Source organism: Hypanus sabinus, chromosome 8 (genome assembly GCF_030144855.1).
Source record: "Hypanus sabinus isolate sHypSab1 chromosome 8, sHypSab1.hap1, whole genome shotgun sequence".
Lineage (NCBI taxonomy): Eukaryota > Metazoa > Chordata > Chondrichthyes > Myliobatiformes > Dasyatidae > Hypanus > Hypanus sabinus.
The window spans coordinates 118,401,330-118,423,643 of record NC_082713.1 but is presented as its reverse complement, the minus strand read 5'-3'; the positions used below and the strand labels follow the sequence as shown (position 1 = coordinate 118,423,643).

General features: G+C 40.2%; 1 protein-coding gene across 1 annotated transcript; it reads right to left on the bottom strand.

Moving 5' to 3' along the window:
• Positions 1-2,672: 2,672 nt before the first annotated feature.
• Positions 2,673-3,533, bottom strand: LOC132397658 (cysteinyl leukotriene receptor 1-like). Its single transcript, XM_059976426.1, has one exon. It carries the CDS (start codon positions 3,531-3,533, stop codon positions 2,673-2,675), a length of 861 nt encoding a protein of 286 aa, XP_059832409.1.
• Between the last annotated feature and the right edge of the window lie 18,781 nt (positions 3,534-22,314).

Genomic DNA, 22,314 nt, shown 5'->3' with positions numbered 1-22,314 from the left:
ATCAATGCCTTGTACAATTTTAACAATACATCCCAACTACTATACTCAATGCTCTGATTTATAAAGGCCAACATACCAAAAGCTTTCTTCACCACCCTATCTACTTGAGATTCCACCTTCAGGGAACTATGCGCCATTATTCCTAGATCACTCTGTTCTACTGCATTCGTCAGTGCCCTACCATTTACCATGTATGAACTATTTGAATTATTCCTACCAAAATGTAGCACCTCACACTTATCAGCATTCAACTCCATCTGCCATCGTTCAGCCCATTCTTCAAACTGACCTAAATCTTTCTGCAAACTTTGAAAACCTACTTCATTATCCACAACGCCACCTACCTTAGTATCATCTGCATACTTACTAATCCAATTTACCACCCATCATCCAGATCATTAGCGTATATGACAAACAACATTGGACCCAATACAGATCCCTGAGGCTCACCACTAGTCATCGGCCTCCAACCTGATGAACAGTTATCCACCACTACACTCTGGCATCTCCCATGCAGCCACTGTTGAATCCATTTTACTACTTGAATATTAATGCTAATGATTGAACCTTCCTAACTAACCTTCCGTGCAGAACCTTGTCAAAGGCCTTACTGAAGTCCATATAGACAATATCTGCTGCTTTATCCTCGTCAACTTTCATCGTAACCTCTTCAAAAATGCAATCAGGTTTGTCAAACATGACCTTCCACGCACAAATCCATGTTGACTGTTCCTAATCAGACCATATCTATCCAGATAATTATATATACCATCTCTATATATACTTTCCATTAATTTACGCACCACTGACGTCAAACTGACAGGCCTAAAATTGCTAGGTTTTCTCTTAGAACACTTTTTGAACAATGGAACCACATGAGCAATACCCCAATCCTCTGGCACCATCCCTGTTTCTAACGACATTTGAAACATTTCTGTCAGAGCCCCTGCTATTTCTACAGTAACTTCCCTCAAGGTCTTAGGGAATATCCTGTCAGTACCCGGAAATTTATCCACTCTTATATTCTTTAAAAGTGCCAGTACTTCCTCCGCTTTGTAATAGTTTCCATAACTTCCCTACTTGTTTCCCTTACCTTACACAATTCAACCTGTGTTATTTGCATCAATGACCAACAGATTCCAAAGCTGAGCTGGAGGTAGCCCAGCCAGTGTCACTATACTTCAAATACCAGAATAATATGCCCACAACTGACTGACCATAACCCTACATCTTTGGAATGTTGGAGTAAACATGCGCACCGAAAGGAAACCCATGCCATCAAGGGGAGAAGGAACTTACAGTGATGTGAATTAAATCCAGGTTATTGGCATTGCAAAGCTTTATGCTAAATGTTATGCTACTGTACTGCCCAATACACCAGGACAAATGTACTGAACAATCAATACATTCTGGTGTTTGGTCACTATTGATCAGGTAGTACTTGAAATACAGTTAGGGTATAGGACAATTCTATTTGTTTTAATTTTGACCAAAATGAAGCTGCCAAATTGGTGTGGCAACGATGGAGCTAAATTACTGTGATTTTAGGAATCGAAAGATTAGCACCTTCAGTTTGAATAGGAACATTGTATGCTTCCTGCAACAGTTTGATCAGGAGGAGGTGTGGAATAAAAAAAGTTTGAAAGAAGATTTACCTGTACAAGTATGATTTATTGAGGTTTGAACAGTTTATAATAAAGTAGTATTTGTAAAAATGAAATTACGTGCAGAAACAGAATATTATTTTGTTCACACCTGGCAGAGATTTTATAAGATACCATTTTGCAAAGCTCACCAATCCTGTTGAGACTTCAAGGAAGATAGATGAAGTAATCAATGAAGTACGATAAAGTTGTGAAACCAGAGAAAGGACTGTATAATATTTACACAATACTTGTTAATTATTTGATAGGATCTCTCCGTCATATTCACACTTATTATTTTCAGCAAACAACATTAAAGAGAGTCGGCTGAACCTTTTTATCATAGGACCTTTAACCCTGCTGTGTGACTCAATGTTTCTCTCCTCTCCCTACCCAATGTCTATGGTGACCATCAAATACTTTCCTATCCTATTACCACTTGGACTATAGACTTTGAAGCTTAACCGATTCATGTGGTTTTCTTTTGTAAATGTTGTGATGTCTCACAACTATCCTCTCAGCGATGTCCTTTTTCTCCTTGGTTCCTTTCTTAGTGATCAGCTGAAAACCTTCCAATCCACTTTTAAATTCCTTCTCCTCACCTTCCTGCACTTGGCTCAGACCCAGCCATGAAAAAAGAGCATGCTCCATATCTATAACTTTGTTAATTTATATACCTCCCCCAAGTCATTCTTCAACCACTTTTGCATTGGAAAGAAGAAATTGCTGAATTTACTGGAAGTAATTTATGATTCTTTCATCTTAAATCCCTTTATTAATCTACAGTATTTGCAATTATGTGTAGCTTTGTGTTAAACAGAGTACAATTATCCATCTGTGAAAAGATGACATTTAAATAGAAATAAGATTCACAAACAGGATGATAAGCATACCAGCATATCATCCACTCTGAATCTGGTCGATGACGGTCATGAACTGTAGAAACGGCATGTGACACGGACCTTGCCAAGTTTCAGTGGAAAGGACTGCGTTACAACGGCAATGGGGGCTGCGGGAAAACCAGGCATTTTAGACAGAACAAGGCAGTGAATTGTTTGGCCTTCGTCGGAAATGGGTGTGTTTGATAATGAGAGTGAGAGGATTTTTCACAATATTTTTCAGCTGCTCCCTAAAAAGCGTCTGGGTCATAGCGTAAATAGCCGTATTTGTGCAGCAGCTTAGGAGCTGCAACATGAAGGCCACCTCCTGCATTGAATAAGGTGGAAAATCTATCACCCCCACCAGGTAATACAGTTGGAACCATATGTAATTTACTGTAAACAATGCCCATAATGAAATGAAGTTCCCCGAAATTGCCAGCAAAAGGATGAGTGATTTTCTGCGGCTCTCCATTTCTGGATCTCTGGGAGTTTTCCCAGCGCTGGAACACCGGAGCCTCTTGCGGGCTCTGCTGGCCACTAAAACGTGTTTGATAGTCACTGCATTGAGCAGCAGAACCAGGACAAACGGGACCACAGGGGTGATCAGGTAATGGAGGATAGCAATTGTTCCCCAGACTGGAGAACCCAGAAAACCATTTCTTGTCCCGCAAAATCTGGGGTTATCAGCAAGAAAATACACACCGGTGAGAATAAAATACCAGAAAATATTCTTTGAACAGCTCACAGCTGTCACTGTCCCCAGGACCACTGTCGCCATTCTCTCAGTGCAGTATTTATTCTTCAGCCTCTGGTAACAAATGGCCACACATCGATCAAAAGTGAAAGCGACGGTAAACCAAACCGAACAGTCGGTGGCTGCGTAAATCATGACTGCCTGGATGTTACACATGCGCAGCGAAAACAAAAAACTGAAGTAGTTCTTATAAACAACCGGAATCTGCCTCAGAATCAGGTCAAGAAAAACGACCAGAAGATCTGCCGCTGCCATGGCAACCAGGTAGTGAGTGACAACTTTGGAGAGTCCGCACTTCCCCCGGGATAGAATCGCAATCATCACAATGTTCACTATGGGGAGGGAAATAAATATAAGGATTATATATGAGGCCAAAGAATTAGATAACAGATTCACTGATAATGTCAGGATAATAAAATGTCTTTTTTATCCTATTATATTGATGCCCTAAAATTTAAATCTGCCAACTGTCGCACCTGCCAATTCTCCAATGCAGACAGCTGCATTTCCACATTCCCTCACCTTGCTGAATTCACCAATCCTGTCCTTAGTTTTATTGGTGATGAATAGCTTCATTTGGGATTACATAATTAGGTGTTCTGTCTCATACCAAAAACTGACTCATCAGCACCTGTGATTCTTGAGATTGTTCCTCTCATAATCTTACAATCTTCTTCACACCAGTGAACACAACTTAAGCTTGTACAAATCATCTTTATATTACATGGTTTCAATCCAAGGAGTAACTGAGTGAGCTTATTCTGCACCTTAACCAAACACTCTATATCCTTCCTGTGATCGGGTGATTATTAAGTTTTTATTTATAATTTAATACTCAAGGTGTAGCTCAACTGAATATTGATAAAGCTATAACATTCCACTTCTTGAAACCAATGCTTGACTGAGAAGGCAAGCATGCCATACCTCTTCTTTACCAGACTATCAACCTATGAAGGGAGCTCTTGAGTTACACCCCAAGATCCCCTATATATCATTTCTGTTAAGGATCGTTTCATTAACTGTGTACTCTCGCTTCACAATTGATCTTCAAAATTGCAACACATAGCTGGATGAAAATCTATCTTTTTTTCTGTCCATATCTGCAACTAATATGGATCTTTTGGCAATCATTCACACTCCCCACAATCCCTCTAATGTTTGAATCATCTGTGACTTTATTAACCCACCCACTATGTTTTCATCCAATTCATTTATATCATTCACAGACAGTAGAAGTCTGTAATGTATGTAAATGTGGAACTCTTCTGGTCGCAGCCCTCTAGCCATTTATGTAAGTAGGCCAATTTCAGCTTCTTAAACCTTAAATATTTGGCCTTTTAATTCTTGATGAAATGCACAACCATTGTTTGCATCCAACTTTGCTGTACCTTGCCATCCTGGTCCTTACTCCTTACTAGAACATGTCAGTTCTCAACTCTAACCATTTGGTACTCAAATGACTCCTGCATGTCAGATGTGGACTTGACAATAATAAATATTCCTTATTTATTTTGTCTAGTTCCTGTATGATAATACTGTCATTGCCCTCCAAAATTCAGGCTTACCCTTATACATAACAATTTAAAAACCTAAGGAGCTTTGATCACAGTTCCTAAGATGCTATCCTACTGAAACAACAATCACTTGGCAAGGACAATTTCCTTAACAGGGCCTAATATAGCTTCTCCTGTTGGACTAACTGTTCACTGTCTCTTGACCAAATATTGTCTCATCTAAGCCCCTGACACTAATGAAGTCCCAGTCAATCTTAGATTAGTTAAATTATCCATTAAAGCTTCTGGAAATTACATATCTTTCCTGCTTCCTGATTTTTCCAAATGCTAAATAAATTTACTGTATACTGTTTTGCTTTCATTTACCCAGACAAGTGTACACTTGTCTGGATTATTTGTCTAGCACTTCCCTTCTTGTAGAGGTATTGACTGTAATCCCACTGATTGTTAATGAACACCACTGGTCACAGACCTTGAGCCAGAATTAATACCTCCTCCCACTAATTTGCTTCTTTGGTATAGCTACAATGACTATTCTTGATCACAAATATTATCCCACTTAAGCCTCTGACACCAAGGAAGCTCCAGCCAATCTTAGAGTAGTTAAATTATTGATTACTACAGCCCCTCTATTTTGATACTTTTCCATAAGCAACCAATATTTCCAATCCTCTGTCTCCAAGAGGCTTTTTGAACGCATATAGTGCAGATGAATCCCATCATAGTAATTTTACTTTTACTATTTTTCAGCTCAGCCTAATCTACCTCAGTGGATGAGTTCTTTTTGAGTTCAGCTAGTGATATCTTCCCCCCTCTTATCTCCCTTTTATCACATTGGAAACATCAAAATCCTGGAACACAGAGATGTCGGTGTTGTCCCTCTCACCACCCAAGCCTCAATGACTCTGCTCCTGGACTGGTGAAGTGGAGAGGGCCGAAGTTTCTGTTCCTGACTTTTATGTAGTTTACCAGTGTAAGGCTTTGGCTATAAATAGCAACTTCAGGTAATCAGTATAGGTTTCCACTGACAAGCATGTGTAAGTAGCCTTGGCTGATGTCAAAGTAGGGATGCTTGTTCCAGCTCTTGAGTCTCACCCAGAGACCTTGGGTAAATGTGAGGGACTCAGTCCAGTTTTGTGTTCGCAATTATTCTATGAAACACATGGGCTTGTGAGGAGAAAAGTTGCCTGCTTCTTCTTTTGAACTTTATCCTGTGATCCTGGGTCACTAGTGTGAGTGTGCAAGGGGGCCTGGGTATAATGGAGGGAGTAGGAAAAATCAGTCCAATTCTTTCTTGCTCTTTGTTGTGCACTACACCTGAGTGTGTTGGTGCTGTCAGATAAAGCTTATGCCATTATGCAGTACATTGCCACTGACCATGGTATACTCATATCAAATAACCAATCTTGACCCTGGTCATTAGCTGATGGCCAAAAGACATCATCAGTTTGACCAGATCACCACTTGACTTGGCTTGTCTTTAATATTCACTGATTTTGAATGCTATCTTTGACTTCACCTAGTACACTTTAAAAGATTGCTCATTCTTCAATCTTTTCATCCCATATTCATCTATGCTTTTGTAAATATGATCTCCTGTTCTGCTGCTAGTACATGAACCTGCAACAAGAACAGTGGTTCTTTCCCCCACCACTTCAGATCAATCTGCTGCTCCATTTCTTTCCAACATTTTCTGTTTTATTTAATAAAACTCAGAGTAGGCCCCATCTGAAGTATGCATTCAGTTCTGGTCATCCCATGAAAGGAAGCATGTGGAACGGTGCAGGAGGTGCAGAAGAGACCAGGTTGCTGTATGGATTAGGGGGCCTGTGCTATTAGAAGAAGCATCAACAAACTTAGGTACTTCTCTCTTGAGTGGTTGAGACTAAGAGGAGATCTGACATAAATTTACTAGATTATAAGAGGTATAGACAGAGTAGATACTGGTTATCATTCTCCCAGGCTAAAAATGTTTGATACTCAAGGACAGTTAAATCAAGTGTGAGCATTTTAAATGAAATGTGTGGGCATTTTTTTTTTTTTTTTTGAAAAATGGTGAGTTCATGGAAGTTGTTACCAGGAGTGACAGTGGAAACAAATACAACTGAAGAGAGGCATTTAAGAGACTATTAGATAGACACACCAATCTACAAGATTCGAGTCATATAGATGTGCAGACAGGTGGGATAGTTTAGTTAGACATTTTTGATTAGATTTAGTTCAGTTAGACATCTTAGTTTAATTAGCTTGGCACAACATAATGGCCCATTGGGCCTGTTTCCTTGCTGTTTGGTTCCATGTTATATACTTGAATGACATCCTTAATACAAAAAACAATCCCTGGGACAAAAAAAAATCACCAACTTGCATCAGGAAGTAAATGTCAGGAATGAAATTTTGAGACTGGTCAACACTGTTTGACTGCTGTATCCATTTCAGAGCCAAGGACTTTGGCAGGCACATCAAACGCTCAGAGAAGATGCAGAAGAGGATGAAGAAGAGTGACCAGAGATTTTAAAATGGATGAAGAGCTTTTATCTCCTCTGTGCAGAGATGGGCAATGATATTTATTGCAGAGTTTCAGTTCATAACGGCCTTTGTTGTAATCATTCAAGTTGATTCCTTGGCAAAAATTTATATTGGAGACCAAAATATTGAAACAGAAGGGACAGCGATACCAAAAAGATGGTCCTTTCTATTCAATAGCAGTTTTAAAAAATGGCTATGTGCCTTTCTCTGCTGTGTGTTATCCTCTTTTCACTCAGACTGATGGAGGGAATGAGGGAGGGAGCAAGCAAGGGAAAGAGTGAGGGAGGGAGATAGCTAGGGATGGAGAGATATAGAGAGTGAAGAAAGAGAAGGAGAGGTTGAGAGAGAGACATAACATGGGGAAACAGCACAATTCTGAAGTTGTAGTGAACATATAGCAAAATGGGTCTCTCTGAAGGGTGAGTCAATTTTGCAACCTGGTCAGAATCAAAAGATTGATAATGATGTTAACAACCATTGGATTGAAATTTGTAAAACACTGCAAATTCTGGGAGGAGTTCTTGTTTATCAATCCTCTTAACAAGAGCTGCCAGGGTAAGATGGTAGCATAACGGAAACTTTCAATGCACATGTCCAGAATGGAATGGGATGGCTGTCACAGTTGTTGCTAATGTAAACAATGTGCAATAGCTAAATTTCCAGGAAAAAAAAAATGAGTGCAAAACAGTTCTCTTCAGTCACAGGAGAGACTGGAGTTAGTGTACAGGAATCAAGAGGTTATACCCTGAAAATAGTCCACAAACTTCCAAATATTGAAATGACAGACACAAAAACACAATTGAAATACACTGTTGAGATAACTTAATTAAAACACCCAACATAGCAGTGGTGTGTAAAAAACTGAAAAGAACTCGTTTCCTTAATTAATGCCTGTAACTCTAATAGGGAAGGGAGAATGGCCTCCATGATGACTGAGCTGGTTTTCTACATCTTGGAGTTAGTAGTTGGACTGAGAGACTCACCAGGAACAGCAACAACAGCAAGAATAGGAAGGTAAATTTGTTGAATTGTCACAAGTGCATAGTAGATCCGGTTATCCAGTGTCAGCCAGTCTGCATCTGCAAAAATATAGTGAGCTGCCCAGAATACATTCCTCCCCATTCCTGGAATATTCGGCACATCTGTTCCCATCTTCTTCTGGATCACTTTCCTGTTCCACTCTACTGTTCACAGAGGTGACCCTCTCTCCTTCATGTGCTACAAATTTCTGCTGGATCTAGAAAAGCTGCTGTTACTGATGTTGCAAACTTATATTTAAAACTACCCTCATTAATACAGAAGAAAGACACATCAGTGACACAATCCAGCTCCTTGGAGACTCACTTTAATTGCAAGTAATGAAAATACAGCCGAATCCCTTATATGCAGAAGGTGTTAGCAAAAGGAGCAGAGTGCAGTCAGCAGGGCTATTGGATGTCAGCCTTTCTATCCAAGAGAAGTATATTCAGTCACAGTCAGCAGGATTGATAATATCAAAATTTCATAATCAAAATTCCATTGCTTCCAAATGGTCACATGGTTCCCAGTACCTGTAAATCAAATATCTGTATTTTCTCCCTTCAAAGCATGGGTTTCTGTTGGATACACTGATTTCCTCCCACAGTCCAAAGACATATGGGTTAGCAGTTTAACTGTCATTGTAAATTGTCCTCTGATTTAGACTAGAGTTAAACTGGGGGTTGTGGGCAGTATGTATCAAAGGGCTGGAAGGGCCTGTTTCACTCTGTGTCTCAATTATGTAATAAATAAGTAGAATGCAATTCTCAACACAACTTAATATTGGACAGCAAAGCTATTGAAACTTAGTCAAGCTTTACTGGCTTCAGTAATTGGGAAAAAAATAGATGCTGTCATGAAAGATTCTGTAACCATAAACTTAGGTGACAAAAGTGGATGTGGGTTGATTCAGTAAGGATTTATGAATCTGAGCTACTATCGACAAACTACTTGCTGATGTTTTGATGTTGTAGCTTGCAGCACCTCTAAGGGTGAAATAGTGGCTATGACTAAATGAACTTTCAAAAGACCTTCAACATATTTCCACATAGCAGATTATCAAAAGAAACTGGAACTCACCATATTCAGATAGCATTATGATGTGGTGAAATGAAAGAAAACCAAGTTGGAAATAAGGGATCATTTAGTCTTGTGAGCTTGTGGTTTCTAATGTGCTTTAACCGTTTATGCCCATGACTTGATTTAGAAGATCAGATCAACCCAGTTTCTTGAGATACATTCCCTAGGTTTGCATTAATGGGGCCCGAAGGAGAATGCTGAAAGTCTTTGTGGAGTATACCTAACATTGCTGGTGACAGTGTGGTTGATGACAGTGTAGGTGGATAAGTGTTGATCCCCCACATTGACTTTGATAAGGGACTTCAGTGAAATTTACCACAGTGATATCATGCAATGGCCTTGTTTACAGAGGAAGCTGTGTGCCTTTTTACACCTCTCCCAGATAGTCTATACAGAGATCCAGCATATAATAGGTAATGTGAATTCTTTTTGGCTTAGTTGCAGGAAGATTTTGCAATATAAACTGAGATCTCACCAATACATTTAGTCCAAGTATGTAGAGTCACAGAGTCAGACAGCACAGGAGCAGTCCCTTTGATGCATTATGTCTATGCCAACCATCAAATCCGCATCCACACTAATCCTATGTACCTACACTCAGCCTACAATGTACCACTGGTTCAAGTATTTATAAAGATGCTTCTTCACCATTGTAAGAGAACCTACCTCAACCAGTCCACTGGAAAATGACCTCCAGTGTACAGCAATCCTCTGAGTGAAAAAAAAAATCTTCGTCAGATGCTCTCAAAATCTCCAAATCCTCACCTTAACCTGATTCACACCCTGAGAGTGAGGGATAAAATAACTTCAGATGGAAATTGCTCTCAGGCTCAACTATCCCATGCTGAACTTAATCCTGATCCAACCTCCTCCTATTCACCAGCACTTAATGAATATCATTCTAAATATTACCATTCTGACTGCTTCTTAAAAGTGTTGGAGAGCAGCAAAACAGAAAGGATCTGATATGACCATCCATGTTCTCTTTCTCTGCTGAGATAAGGCCACACTTTTGTTGGAGGAAAAACAGCTTATATTCCATTTGGGTAGCCTCCAACGTGATGGCATGAATAAAAATTTCTCAAACTTCCAGTAATGCCTCCATCATCTGCCCAATTCACCATTTCCTATCCCCTTGTCCCTCTCTCATGTTACCTCTTTGCCCACCAATCACCTCCCTCTGGTGCTCCTCCCCCACCCACCTTTCTTCTTTCTTGTATGGCCTTCCATCTCTTTCACCGATCAACCTCCAAGCATTTTTTCTCCAGTCCTGCTGAAGGGATTTGGCCCAAAACATCAACTGTTCCATAGATGTTGCCTGGCCTGCTGAGTTCTTCCAGCATTTTGTGTGTGTCTTTTAAAAGCATTATTACTCCCTTTCTCAGACAGCTCCTTCCCCATATATACCACTGCTTGTTGAAAATTATTGTTGTTCAAGTTCTTATTAAATCTTTTCCCACTTCCCATAAACCAATGCCCTTTAAAGTCCTGATTTCCCAACCTTCTGAAAAGGACAGCGTTCTTTCACTCTATGCTCCTCATGATTGTTTGGACCTCTATAATATCACCAATAACTACACTCCAAGGTACCCTAATGCCTCCAAACTTTCCCTATCTACCAGATTCACATCCTGGAATCATGCTTGTAAGTATTTTCTGTACACATTCCAGTTAAATAAAATCTTTATAATACCAAGTTGACCACAGCTGAGCAAGATCCTCTAAGTGTGACATCACCAGAGTCCTGTCCATGATGCCTAAACTTCTATACCAATGTCCCAACTTATAATGGCCAGCATGCCAAAAGACTTCTTTCTCTCAGTGACTACTTAAGGCATTGGACTAGCGATCTGAAGGTGGTGAGTTTGAGCCCCAGTCAAGGCAGCGTGTTTTATCCTTGAGCAAGGCACCTAACCATACATTTCTATAGTCCACCCAGCTGAAAATGAGTACTGACAAAATGCTAAGAGTTAAACTCACAATAGACTGGCACTCCTATCTGGGGCGGGGGGGGGGGAGGGGTGGTCGGGGAACTCTCTTGCTCTCAGTCACTTCATGCCACAGAAACCAGCATAAGCACCGGCCTGGTGAACGTATAAGTCTTGGGACAGACTTTAACTTTAAACTATCTCTTATCATACTGAATGAGTCTACCACAGGGGAACTTATCAACTGCCTTACTGAAAATCATATGCACCTCTTCGATTTCTCTACCTGTATCAGTGTTTTTGTTACATCCTCAAAGTATTCAAACAGCTTCATGAGGCAAGATCTATCCTTCACAAAGCCGTACTGAATATCCCTATGCTTCTTCAAATATTCAAATGTTCTATTTCTAAGAATTTTCTCCTATAATTTGCCCAACTTTGAAGTAAGGCTTTGGATGATAATTTCCTGTATTATCTCTACTCATTTTCTTGAAAAAGGCAATAACATCTGCCTCTCTCCAATCATTTGGTACTGCTACTGTGGTTAGTAATGATGCACATATCAGGCAGCAATCTCATCCCACAAGCTGGGGTATAGACAATCTCGTCTCCGTGGCATGTCTATCCTAATGTTCTTCAAACCTTCCAGCACATCCCCTTTCTTCGTGTGGATGTACTCTATCATATATGGGTGGGATCTTAATCTGCTGAAGATGTTTATTACCACAAACTCTAATAATACCACTTATAATGTTATATGCCTCAATCAGAACCCTCGTCAGCTATCCCCTCATTAAAGAAGTTAAGCACGGTCTGTCCAGTCTATCCTCATAACTGAAATTCTTATTTTTCATGCCGCGGTGAAGGGGGGGGGGGGGGGTGCGGAGTTGGATTAGTTGATGACTTTTCTTTCATGACCCTTTATCATTCTGTAAGTAATGTATATCTGGAATAGACAGATATCAGATGTAACTGCACTGATTGGTCTAATCTCAAATACACTGTGTACAAAGTCCTCATTTTACACATAAAAATGAGATGAGGTTACCGTATCCAGCTAGCTCAGTCCTTCTGGTACCTTTGTTGTAGTCTGCCTTCTGGAGATGACACACCTTTCCAGCTTTCTGATTTTTCCTTATGCTACATAAATTTATTGTATACTGTTTCCCTTTCATTTACCCATACAAGCGCACACTTGTCCAAATTATTTGTCTAGCACTTCCCTTCCTATATAGGTATTGACTGTAATCCCACTGATTGTTAATGAACACCACTGGTCACAGACCTTGTGCCAGAATTAATACCCTCTCCCACTAATTTGTAAAGCTACGATGACTAGTCTTGATCACTCTCAATTTCTGCAATAGCTCAAAAACCCGGTCAGTCAAAATCATTAATGTGAGTTTGATCTTGGAGCCATCTGTACTTTGCATTCACTTTACAGGATTTATGGACTTAGACTCCAAGATTCCTCAGAAAATAATTTATTCTGATATTTTCATTTGTACCTGGCAACTTCCTCTGAGTTCCAATAGTTGCCCAATGTGAAAAAGGTGAAACGATTTAGACATTAAAGATGGAAGTATGTTCATTAAGCTGTTATCAACAAGTTCAATGAATATAAGGTTTTGAGGGACAGTGACTGGTCAGTTGATAATTTGTTTCTTTAAGTTTCATCTTAATACATGACAGAGAAGAGCTATATCTTTTATCCCCACAGGAGAGAGATGTAAATCTGCCCTTTGATCCATTCACAATCCTTGAGCGCCAGAGGTCTCAGTTCCAGCTTCCAGAGGAGTTGCAGAGTATGGTGTGTGAGTCACCCTGCACAAGACCAAATATAGAAATGTTGTAACTGAATAAGCCATATATTGAACCAACCCACATAAGCATACCAAGACTCAAAAATAGCCCACAAACATCCAATTATTGAAAAGACAGCAACGAGAACACAATAGAAATTCAGAGTTTTAATAATTGAAAATGGTGATTTAATTGATACACCTACACCCAATGGAGCAATGGTACGTAAGTAACTTACTGGATCCACAATGGTTTTCTTCATTAACTCCTGTAACATCAAGTAAGAAGGGCAAATACCCCTCAGAAAGAGTGAGGCATTTAAGCACATCTTGGAATTAGTCAGTGAATTGAGAGACTCACCAAGAACAGCAACAATCACAAGGATGGGAAGGTAAATTTGTTGAATAGCCACAAGTGCATAGAATATCCAGTCATCCAGTGCCAGCCCCTTCACATCTGCAAATATATAATCAGCTGTCCAGGATACATTTCTCCCTATTCCTGGAATATTCCTCACATATGTCCCCATATTCTGATGGATCTAGTTCCTCTTCCACTCTACTGTACACAGAGTTCACCCTTCCTTCTTCAAATGCTACTAATCTCTGCTGGTTCTAGAGGAACTGCTGTTGCAAACAGGCATGGAAAGAGACACATCATATACATAATCCAGCAACATGGAGATCGAATTTAACTGCAGCTAATGAACAATAGGTGAATCCCTTTCTGTCTAGAAGGCTTTCGTAATCGGAGCAGAGAGCAGTCAGCAGGGCCAACGGATGTCCGACTTTCTATCCAGAGAGATAAACATTCAGTCAGAGTCAGCAGGACTGATCATATCAAGACTTCATAATCAAAATCCCATTGCATCTAAATGGTTCCCTGTACCTTCAAATTAGATATCTGTACATATGTTTACCTGGTATCTCAATACTAAAATATATAAAATGCAAAAATCTCAGCGCAATTTAATATCAGAGAGCGAAGCAAATGAAACTTAGTAAAGCTTGACTGGCTTCGCTATTCGAGAAGAAAATAGAATCTCTAACGGTAAATTATGGTGATAAAATGGATTTGGGTTGATTCAACAGGGATTTATGAAACTGAGCTATCGACAAACTGTGTGTTGCCTTTAAGGCATGTGTTTAGTTTATTATAATTTCGCTTTTGTAATTCGTTTGTAATTATTTTTTAGTTAAAGTTAAGGCTGTTAAAAGTAAATTCGTTTTCTGTGATACATAGCGGCATGCGATGACGTCACACCCGGTTTCGCTGCGTCCTGTGGGGAAAAAACCGGGTTGGAGAAACGGGAAGGAGGGGTTTGTGTATGCAGGATCAGCGCGAGAAAAGTGTCTTTCTACGCACTAGAAACATCAGAGAAGCAACGCCGTAAGTTCATAAGATAATAGATATGTTGAAGTAAAAAAGTTAACGCTGATTCTGTTAAAAGTAATGACAGTTGATAAAGTTTATGTTCTTTGTTATTTAAAGAGTTCCGGATGTCGCGTTAATGTGACTCGGACACCGCAGTATTAAACACACACGTTTATTCACCAGACTTCCATTTTACAAAACCCCGCGTTCTGACGTCATACGCACTGACCTACGAATACTCACATAATACATTACATCCCCCTTCTCAAGTTTTTTTTACACAATATTGTGAATTAGCAAAACAATGCCTCTAGGTATGACTTTCTAACTTTACAACAGCCATGACATAAACTAATAAAAAATTTAACTTCTTATACTCTATTCTACATTGTATCTTACAATACTAACAGCAGTATATTCTCTTTTGCTAACATAGACTAATAAATCTTTTATTTCACACCTTGGAACTTATAACATGTGTGATTTTGTCTCAAACTGCGCGAGACTGTAGGTAGATCTAGTCTCTGTATCTAGCTGGAAGTTTGACTTGTCTCCCAGACCTTGTACAACAGAACTGTGACTGTGCTTGTCCTTCAGAGTCAGTCTCTCGAGGAACTTCTGTGTCTGCATTTCCACGTGGATCTGTCTGTGCCGAACTTTCGCCGTCATTGCTTCGTGGGGTTTCGTCACGCCCCTCACTCTTGGTGTCGTTTGTTTCCATGTCTGTATCCGTGGAAATGTCCTGTGTATCTGTACGGGGAAACACCCTCTCGCCTGTCTTCAGCAGATGCTTCCTGTTCCTCCTGTAGACTCTTCCATCCGGCGTGCGAACTATGAAGGATCTTGTTTGCTGATGCCTGTTCACAACCACAGCTGGCTGCCAAGTATCTCCTATCTGTATTCTGACATTTTCACCTATATGCAGATCTGGTAACCATCTTGTATGTCTGTCATAGTAGCTCTTTTGCTTTATTTGCTTGTACTTTAGCTTGTCATGTACTTGAGCAGTACTTTCAGGAGTCAGTAGAGTTGTGGATGTTGGCAGCTTGGACATCAGACTACATACCATCAACAGCTGTGCAGGAGAGAACCCCACACCCTCAATTGGTGTGTCGCGGTATTCAAGCAGAGCAATGTACGGGTCATTGTTGCTGCTTTGTGCCATCTTGAGCATGTTCTTCACAGTTTGTACAGTTCTCTCTGCTTGTCCATTTGATTGAGCGTGCCCAGGACTGGACGTAACATGTTGAAATTCCCAGCTTTCTGAAAACTCTCTAACCTCACCACTGGCATATTGCCTCTGCCCCACCCCCCAACCCTATTCTTTCTACTGAGGCCTCCCGTCCCATGATCCTTTCCCTTCTCCAGCTCTGTATCACTTTTGCCAATCACCTTTCCAGCTCTTAGCTTCATCCCACCCCCTCCGGTATTCTCCGATCATTTTGCATTTCCCCCTCAACCCACTACTTTCAAATCTCTTACTATCTTTGCTTTCGGTTAGTCCTGATGAAGGGTCTCAGCCCGAAACGTCGACAGCACTTCTCCCTATAGATGGTGCCTGGCCTGCTGTGTTCCAGCAGCATTTTGTGTGTGCTGTTGTTTGAATTTCCATCATCTGCAGATTTCCTCGTGTTTGCTCTTTACATATCTGGAATACCATGTCTTGCAAATGTCAACTTCATTGCGGTAATGACACCTTGACTGGATGTGTCACTTAACTTGGTGATTTCCGGATATTTTGAATAGTAGTCTACACAAAGCAGATACTCTGCTCCATTGCAGTGAAAGAGATCTGTCCCAAGTTTCTCCCATTGTCTTCCTGGTAGTGGATGGGGAAGCAAAGGCTTTCTTGGATTGCTGTTTTTTCATTACAATCAGCACACTGAGACACAATGCCCTCTATCAGAGTTGACATACCTGGGCAATAGAGAATGTCCGTTGCTCTTTCTTTACATTTCACTATCTCCAGGTTTGACTCATGAATTCTGTCGAGCATTTCCTGTCTCATTTGATTTGGTAATATGAGTTTTGCTGCTTTGAATATTAGTCCTGATGCATAGCTAATTTCCTCTTTAAATGTCCAGTACTTCTGTATTTCTTTTGGAACATCTTTTCTTTCTGTTGGCCACCCATTCATTGTAATGCCTCTTAGCATTTGCATTTCAGGATCTTCTGAAGTCGCTTTCCTGAACATGTTCAACTTCTCCTCAGAAATAGGTAGCTCAGGTTTAACCCAGTTGACCTCCAGCTCTCTTCCTAGCAACTCTTCCTTTTGCTCTTTGAGTTCAGCACGGCTCAAAGCATCTGCAATGTGCAATTCTTTTCCTGGCTTTTAGGTAACTGGGAGAGTTCTCTATAGCCTGAGAAGCATCCTTTGCAGCCTCATAGGAGCTTGATGAAGTGGCTTTTTGAAGATGCTCTCAAGTGGTTTGTGATCACTCGCAACCTGGATTTCTTTGCCATATACATACTGGTGGAACTTCTCACACGCATAAACTATGGCAAGTAATTCCATCTCGATTTGAGCATATCGGCATTGACAGTCTGGATGTGCTTGTGATCCATACGCCACAGGCCTCCCATTCTGCAGTATAACAGCTCTTATTCCTTCCGAACTGGCATCCACAGACATTGTCACCGGTTTATTGACATCATAGAACTTGAGTGCTGGTGCATTGGTAACCAACTGCTTCAATGTGTCAAATCTTTTCTTTTGTTCATCTTCCCAATGCCATTCAGTATTGCTCTCTAGTAGCTTTCAAAGTGGAGCACTGACCTCCGATAAGTTGGGAATGAACTTGGCAAGATACAGTATCATCCCCATGATCCTCAAAAGTCCTTGCTTGTCTTCAGGTGGTGGTAGCTGTGCCACAGCCCTGACCTTCCCATTATCTGGTTTTAGCCCATTAGTGCTGAGTATGTGACCTATGTATTTGATCTCTGTAGTTCTGATCGTACATTCACTTTTGTTCAGTTTTAGGTTGTACTCACGTGCCCTCTCCAGAAGCTTCATCAATCGCTGATCATGGTGTCACCCCATATCAGACAATCATCAATGATACTGACCGCTCCATCCAGGCCTTCAATCATTTGTGCCACTGACCTCTGGAATACCTCTGATGCAGAAGAGATCCCAAAGGGTAGACACAGGAAACAATATCTCCCTATGGGCGTTTTGAAAGTGGATAATTTGGAACTTTATTCATCCAGCTTGATCTGCCAGAAGCTTTGATTTGCATCCACTACTGAAAAGTATTTTGCATTAGGCATGCGGGAGACAACTTTTTCAACTGTGAGCAGCGGATAGTGCACTCTTTTGATGGCTTGGTTGAGATCTTGCGGATCCATGCAAATCCTACTCTTTTTCTCTGTGATCACTGTCACCATACTATTCACACAGTTGGTTGGTTCTATTTCTCTTGTTATGACTCCCATCTGTTCCTTTCTGTCTAGCTCCTCCACTACTCGATCCCTGAGAGCTACTGGAACCTTCCTTGGAGCATGCACGACTGATGGAACAGTTAAATCAATCTGGATATGGTGCTGCCCTGGTAAACATCCTAGTCCAGAAAACAAGTCAGCAAAGTGTTTGAGAAAGTCATTTTCTTTCTGAACACCATAGATTCCCTTCACCAGGCCTAGCTCTATGCATGTTGCTCTGCCTAGTATTGCCGAAACATGCTGTTACACAATCTCACACTCTATCTTGTGTTTCTGTCCTTTATATACACAGGTGAGTGTTTTCTTTCCCAATGATGCTGTCTTGTGGCCAAAATATCCAAACAAGCTGGCAGGCGGATTTTCTAAGTTTTCCTCTGATGTCCAGTGAGTTGAATGTTTCTGTTGACATTACATTGCACTTTGCCTTGTCAAGCTTAAATGTCACATTCCTCCTGCTTATTATCAGATCTTGAGTCCATTCATCTTCAATATCCATCTCTGTATTATCGATATTCTTGATGCGTACCTCCTGTTCCACTTCAATTGTTCCAATGAACATGTCACTGTTGCACTCACTCTGTTCCACAGCATGCATTTTCCTTGCTTGCTCCTGCGATTTGCACATCTTTGCAAAGTGATTTTTCTTTCTGCATAATTTGCATGTCTTACCAAAGGCTGGACATTTTCTGTATCCATGTTTATAACCACATATGTTGCAGTTAACTTCCTTTTGATTATCTTGTGGAGCTGGCTTTGTTCTACTCTTGTCAGTTTTCACAGCTTTTATTTTGTATACTTTAGTCTCTTCATTAAGCATTTTAACCTGACTCGACGTGATCTCGCTAGCACGGCACTTATCAATGGCTTTTTCCAATGTAAGCTCCTCCTCTCTCAATAGCCTGCCTCTCGCATGATCATCTCGTATGCCGCATCCAATCCTGTCGCGAATTAAAGAATCATGCTGTTGTCTGAACTCACAGCTTTTTGCCTTGTTCTTCAAATCTGTAACGTAGGCGTCTATAGTCTCTGTCAGTACTTGAGCCCTCGTAAAAAAAAATGTGTTGAATGTACGGTAGGTTTTTTCTCGGTTCGCAGTAATCTTGAAACTTTTTCTTCAACAATTTTATCTCGCTCACCCTCTTGGAAGGCAAATGTGTTGCAAACCTTTACTGCCTCTGCTCCAGCCACATGCAGAAACGTAGCACATTGCACTTTCTCCGACTAGCCACTAGCGGTGCAAAACAGCTCAAACTGCTGGAGCTATACCTTCGAATTCTCAGCAATATTACCTCGTAGGCTTAAACTCGACGGTGGTTGTCGACTTGTCTTCTCTTCCTTTCCTTTTCGCTTTCTTCTGACACCATGTAACGTTAATGTGACTCGGACACCGCAGTATTAAACACACACGTTTATTCACCAGACTTCCATTTTACAAAACCCCGCGTTCTGAAATCATACGCACTCGGACCTACGAATACTCACATAATACATTACAGCGGATAGTTTGTGTTGAAGTGTATTTAAAGCCAGTCAATGGCGTAGGTAGATTCTGACTGCATGTTGCACTTTAATGTAATATAGTTGTTGTAGTTTTACTTTTGCAAGTATTCATGATGTAAATGTGATGCCAAGAAGGAAACAAATACTGTATATATTTTGCATTGTTTTATGAACAATTTTTACCATACGTTAATGTGGAAGAGTGAACAGTAAACGGTTAATCTTACTGGGATCGCGCCTCATTCACTCGGTTTATACTGCGTGTTTACTGCAGAGTTTTTTTACACCTGTGCGAGAACACTACAGTTTGCTAGTGTTCTGATGTTGTAGCTTGCAGCACATCTAAGGGTGAAACAGTGGCTATGACTAAGGAAACTTTACGAATACCTTTAACTTACTTACACACAGCAGATTATCAAAACAAACTGGAACTGTATTCGGAGAGCATTATGATGTGGTGCAATGAGCGAAATTCAGCTGGAAATAGTGGATCATTTAGTTCTGTGAGATACTCCTTTGTACTGATTCATGCCACAAGTCCGCTGACCTTGTTTTGAATACCGCGTGCATTCAAAAAAGCACTCGCTGTGCTTTTAAAATCTTGTAATCTTTTACTCTTAGGCACATCACTTTTTCTTCACTCCACTCTTACTTTTTTCTTTCTATCATTTGTTTTTTCTTTATCCACAGTTTTTTTTTACTTTATCCATACTTCAACAATCTGTTGAACACTCGCCCACACCCTCCACTATTTAGTTTACAGTACTATTCATAGCCCCAGTTATGCAATTCAGTAGGATCCAGGAACCATCATGGTTCAGGTGGAGCCCGTCCCATTATACAGCTCTCTCCTTCCATAATAATGGTGCCAATTTCCCATGAATTCAAACCCACTTCTCCCACACCAATCCTTGAGCCAGAAATTTAACTCTCTGGTCTTCTTGTCCCTATGCGAATTTTCATGTAGCTCATGCAGTAACCCACAAATCACCACCTTTCGGTTCTGCTTTTTAAATTAGTCCCGAACTGCTCAAATTCATTCAGCAGATCCACTTTCCTCCAGAGAGGCAAACTGCAGTCTGACATTTAGTCAGACTCAGATGCGTATCAACCTTCCCCGAGGTGGCAAAAAGAGCAATCAGAGAATCAGGATCCAAAGAGTATTTAAGTATAAGGGATAAAGTTAGAAAGAAAGCTTTCCAGTATTTCTCCATGCCAGGGCAAGTCCAATACATATGGATAAGGGAAACCTTGCCGGCTTTACACTTGTTGCAACAGGAACTAATGTCTGGATAGATACGTGATAATTTAGTTTTAGACATATGAGTCCTGTGTACGACCTTAAACTGTAACAAGCAATGACAAGCACATGAAGAAGTTGAATTTACTGACTTGAGAATTGAATCCTATACTTTATCAGACAAAGGAAATTTTCAATCTTGCTCCCAGGCAGTTTTAATTTTGTCAAGGGGGGCTCACCTGAAAGTCACTAACTTATCTTGAATAGTAGATATTAAACGTTTACACAATGGATTCATGCGTAGAAACAAGTCAACAACATTTTATCGGATGCCCCAGGGAAATTTGATATTAAAGGGTTGATAAAATGTCTAATTTGGAGAAATGTAAAGAAGTGTGTGTTAGGTAGGTTGAACTTTATGAACGGTTGTTCAAAACATGTAAAACGATTGTCCATATAAAGGTCTTCAAAGCACCTAAAGATAAACGGGGACGTTTATCCTTCCCGAAATAGGACAAAATAATTGAGTCTAACGAGTCAAAGAAAGCTTGAGAAATAAAAATTCGTAAAGACTGAAATAAGTATAAAAATATAGAGGGGATATACAACGTACATTTTAACAACATTAATTTGACCCATCAGGTATATGGACAGAGGTGACCTCTGTAGTAGACTTTGTTTTATATGATTTAAGAGATTAGTAAAAATTTTCTCCTTAAAGTTCCTTGTTACTGTAATGCCAATGTAAGTAAATTGATTATTTACTACCTTAAAAGGGAAGTTGTGAAACTCTAATATTTGTGCTTCTCTGTTTATTAGAATGAGTTCTCTCTTACGTAACTTAAGTTTGTATCTAGAAAACAAGCTACATTTGTTACAAAATGAAAACATTGGAGGTTGGGAGGTAATCGGATTTGATATTAAATGTAACAGACCATTAACATAAAGAGAGATTTTGTGCTCAACAACCCCCTCCAAATCCCCATAAGATCAGTGCAGCCACGAATCGCAATCGCCAATGGCTCTAGAGTCAGATCAAAATGTAAGGGACTTAAAGGGCACCCTTGCTCGGTGCCACACTTAAGTTTGAAAAGTTTGGATTGCTGAGAGTTAGTCAGGACAGAGTCAGTGGGATGGGAGTATAACAATTTAATCCACGTAATTATTTTTTCCTAAATCAACTAAGGAATAGTTCCATTCCACATGATCACTTTCTCCGCATCTAAAGGAATGACACATTCAGGAATTGCAAATGAATATGAGTATAAGCTATTAAAAAGAAGCTGTATATTGAAAAAAGGGAGACGATTTTTAAGAAAACCAGTTTGGTCTTCAGAAACAATTAAGGGTAGAAGTTTTCCAATCTACGGGCCAGAACTATAGCCAAAAGTTTGACCTCAACATTCAGCAAAGATATTGGCCCGCACGAAGACACTCTATTGGATCTTTGCCTCTTTTCGCTAAAGTAATGATGCATGCTTCATTAAATGATGCTGGCAACTTCCCTTGCTTAAATGAGTAAGATAAAACCAATGCTGGTTGACGTGAAGGCAATGAGGAAAATGACTTACAGAATTCTACAGAGGTCTCAAGATGGCGCTTATGGAGTA

Bases quoted from the DNA above. Each gene is read 5' to 3' on its own strand.
- LOC132397658 (XM_059976426.1), bottom strand. From the start codon at position 3,533: ATGGCAGCGGCAGATCTTCTGGTCGTTTTTCTTGACCTGATTCTGAGG.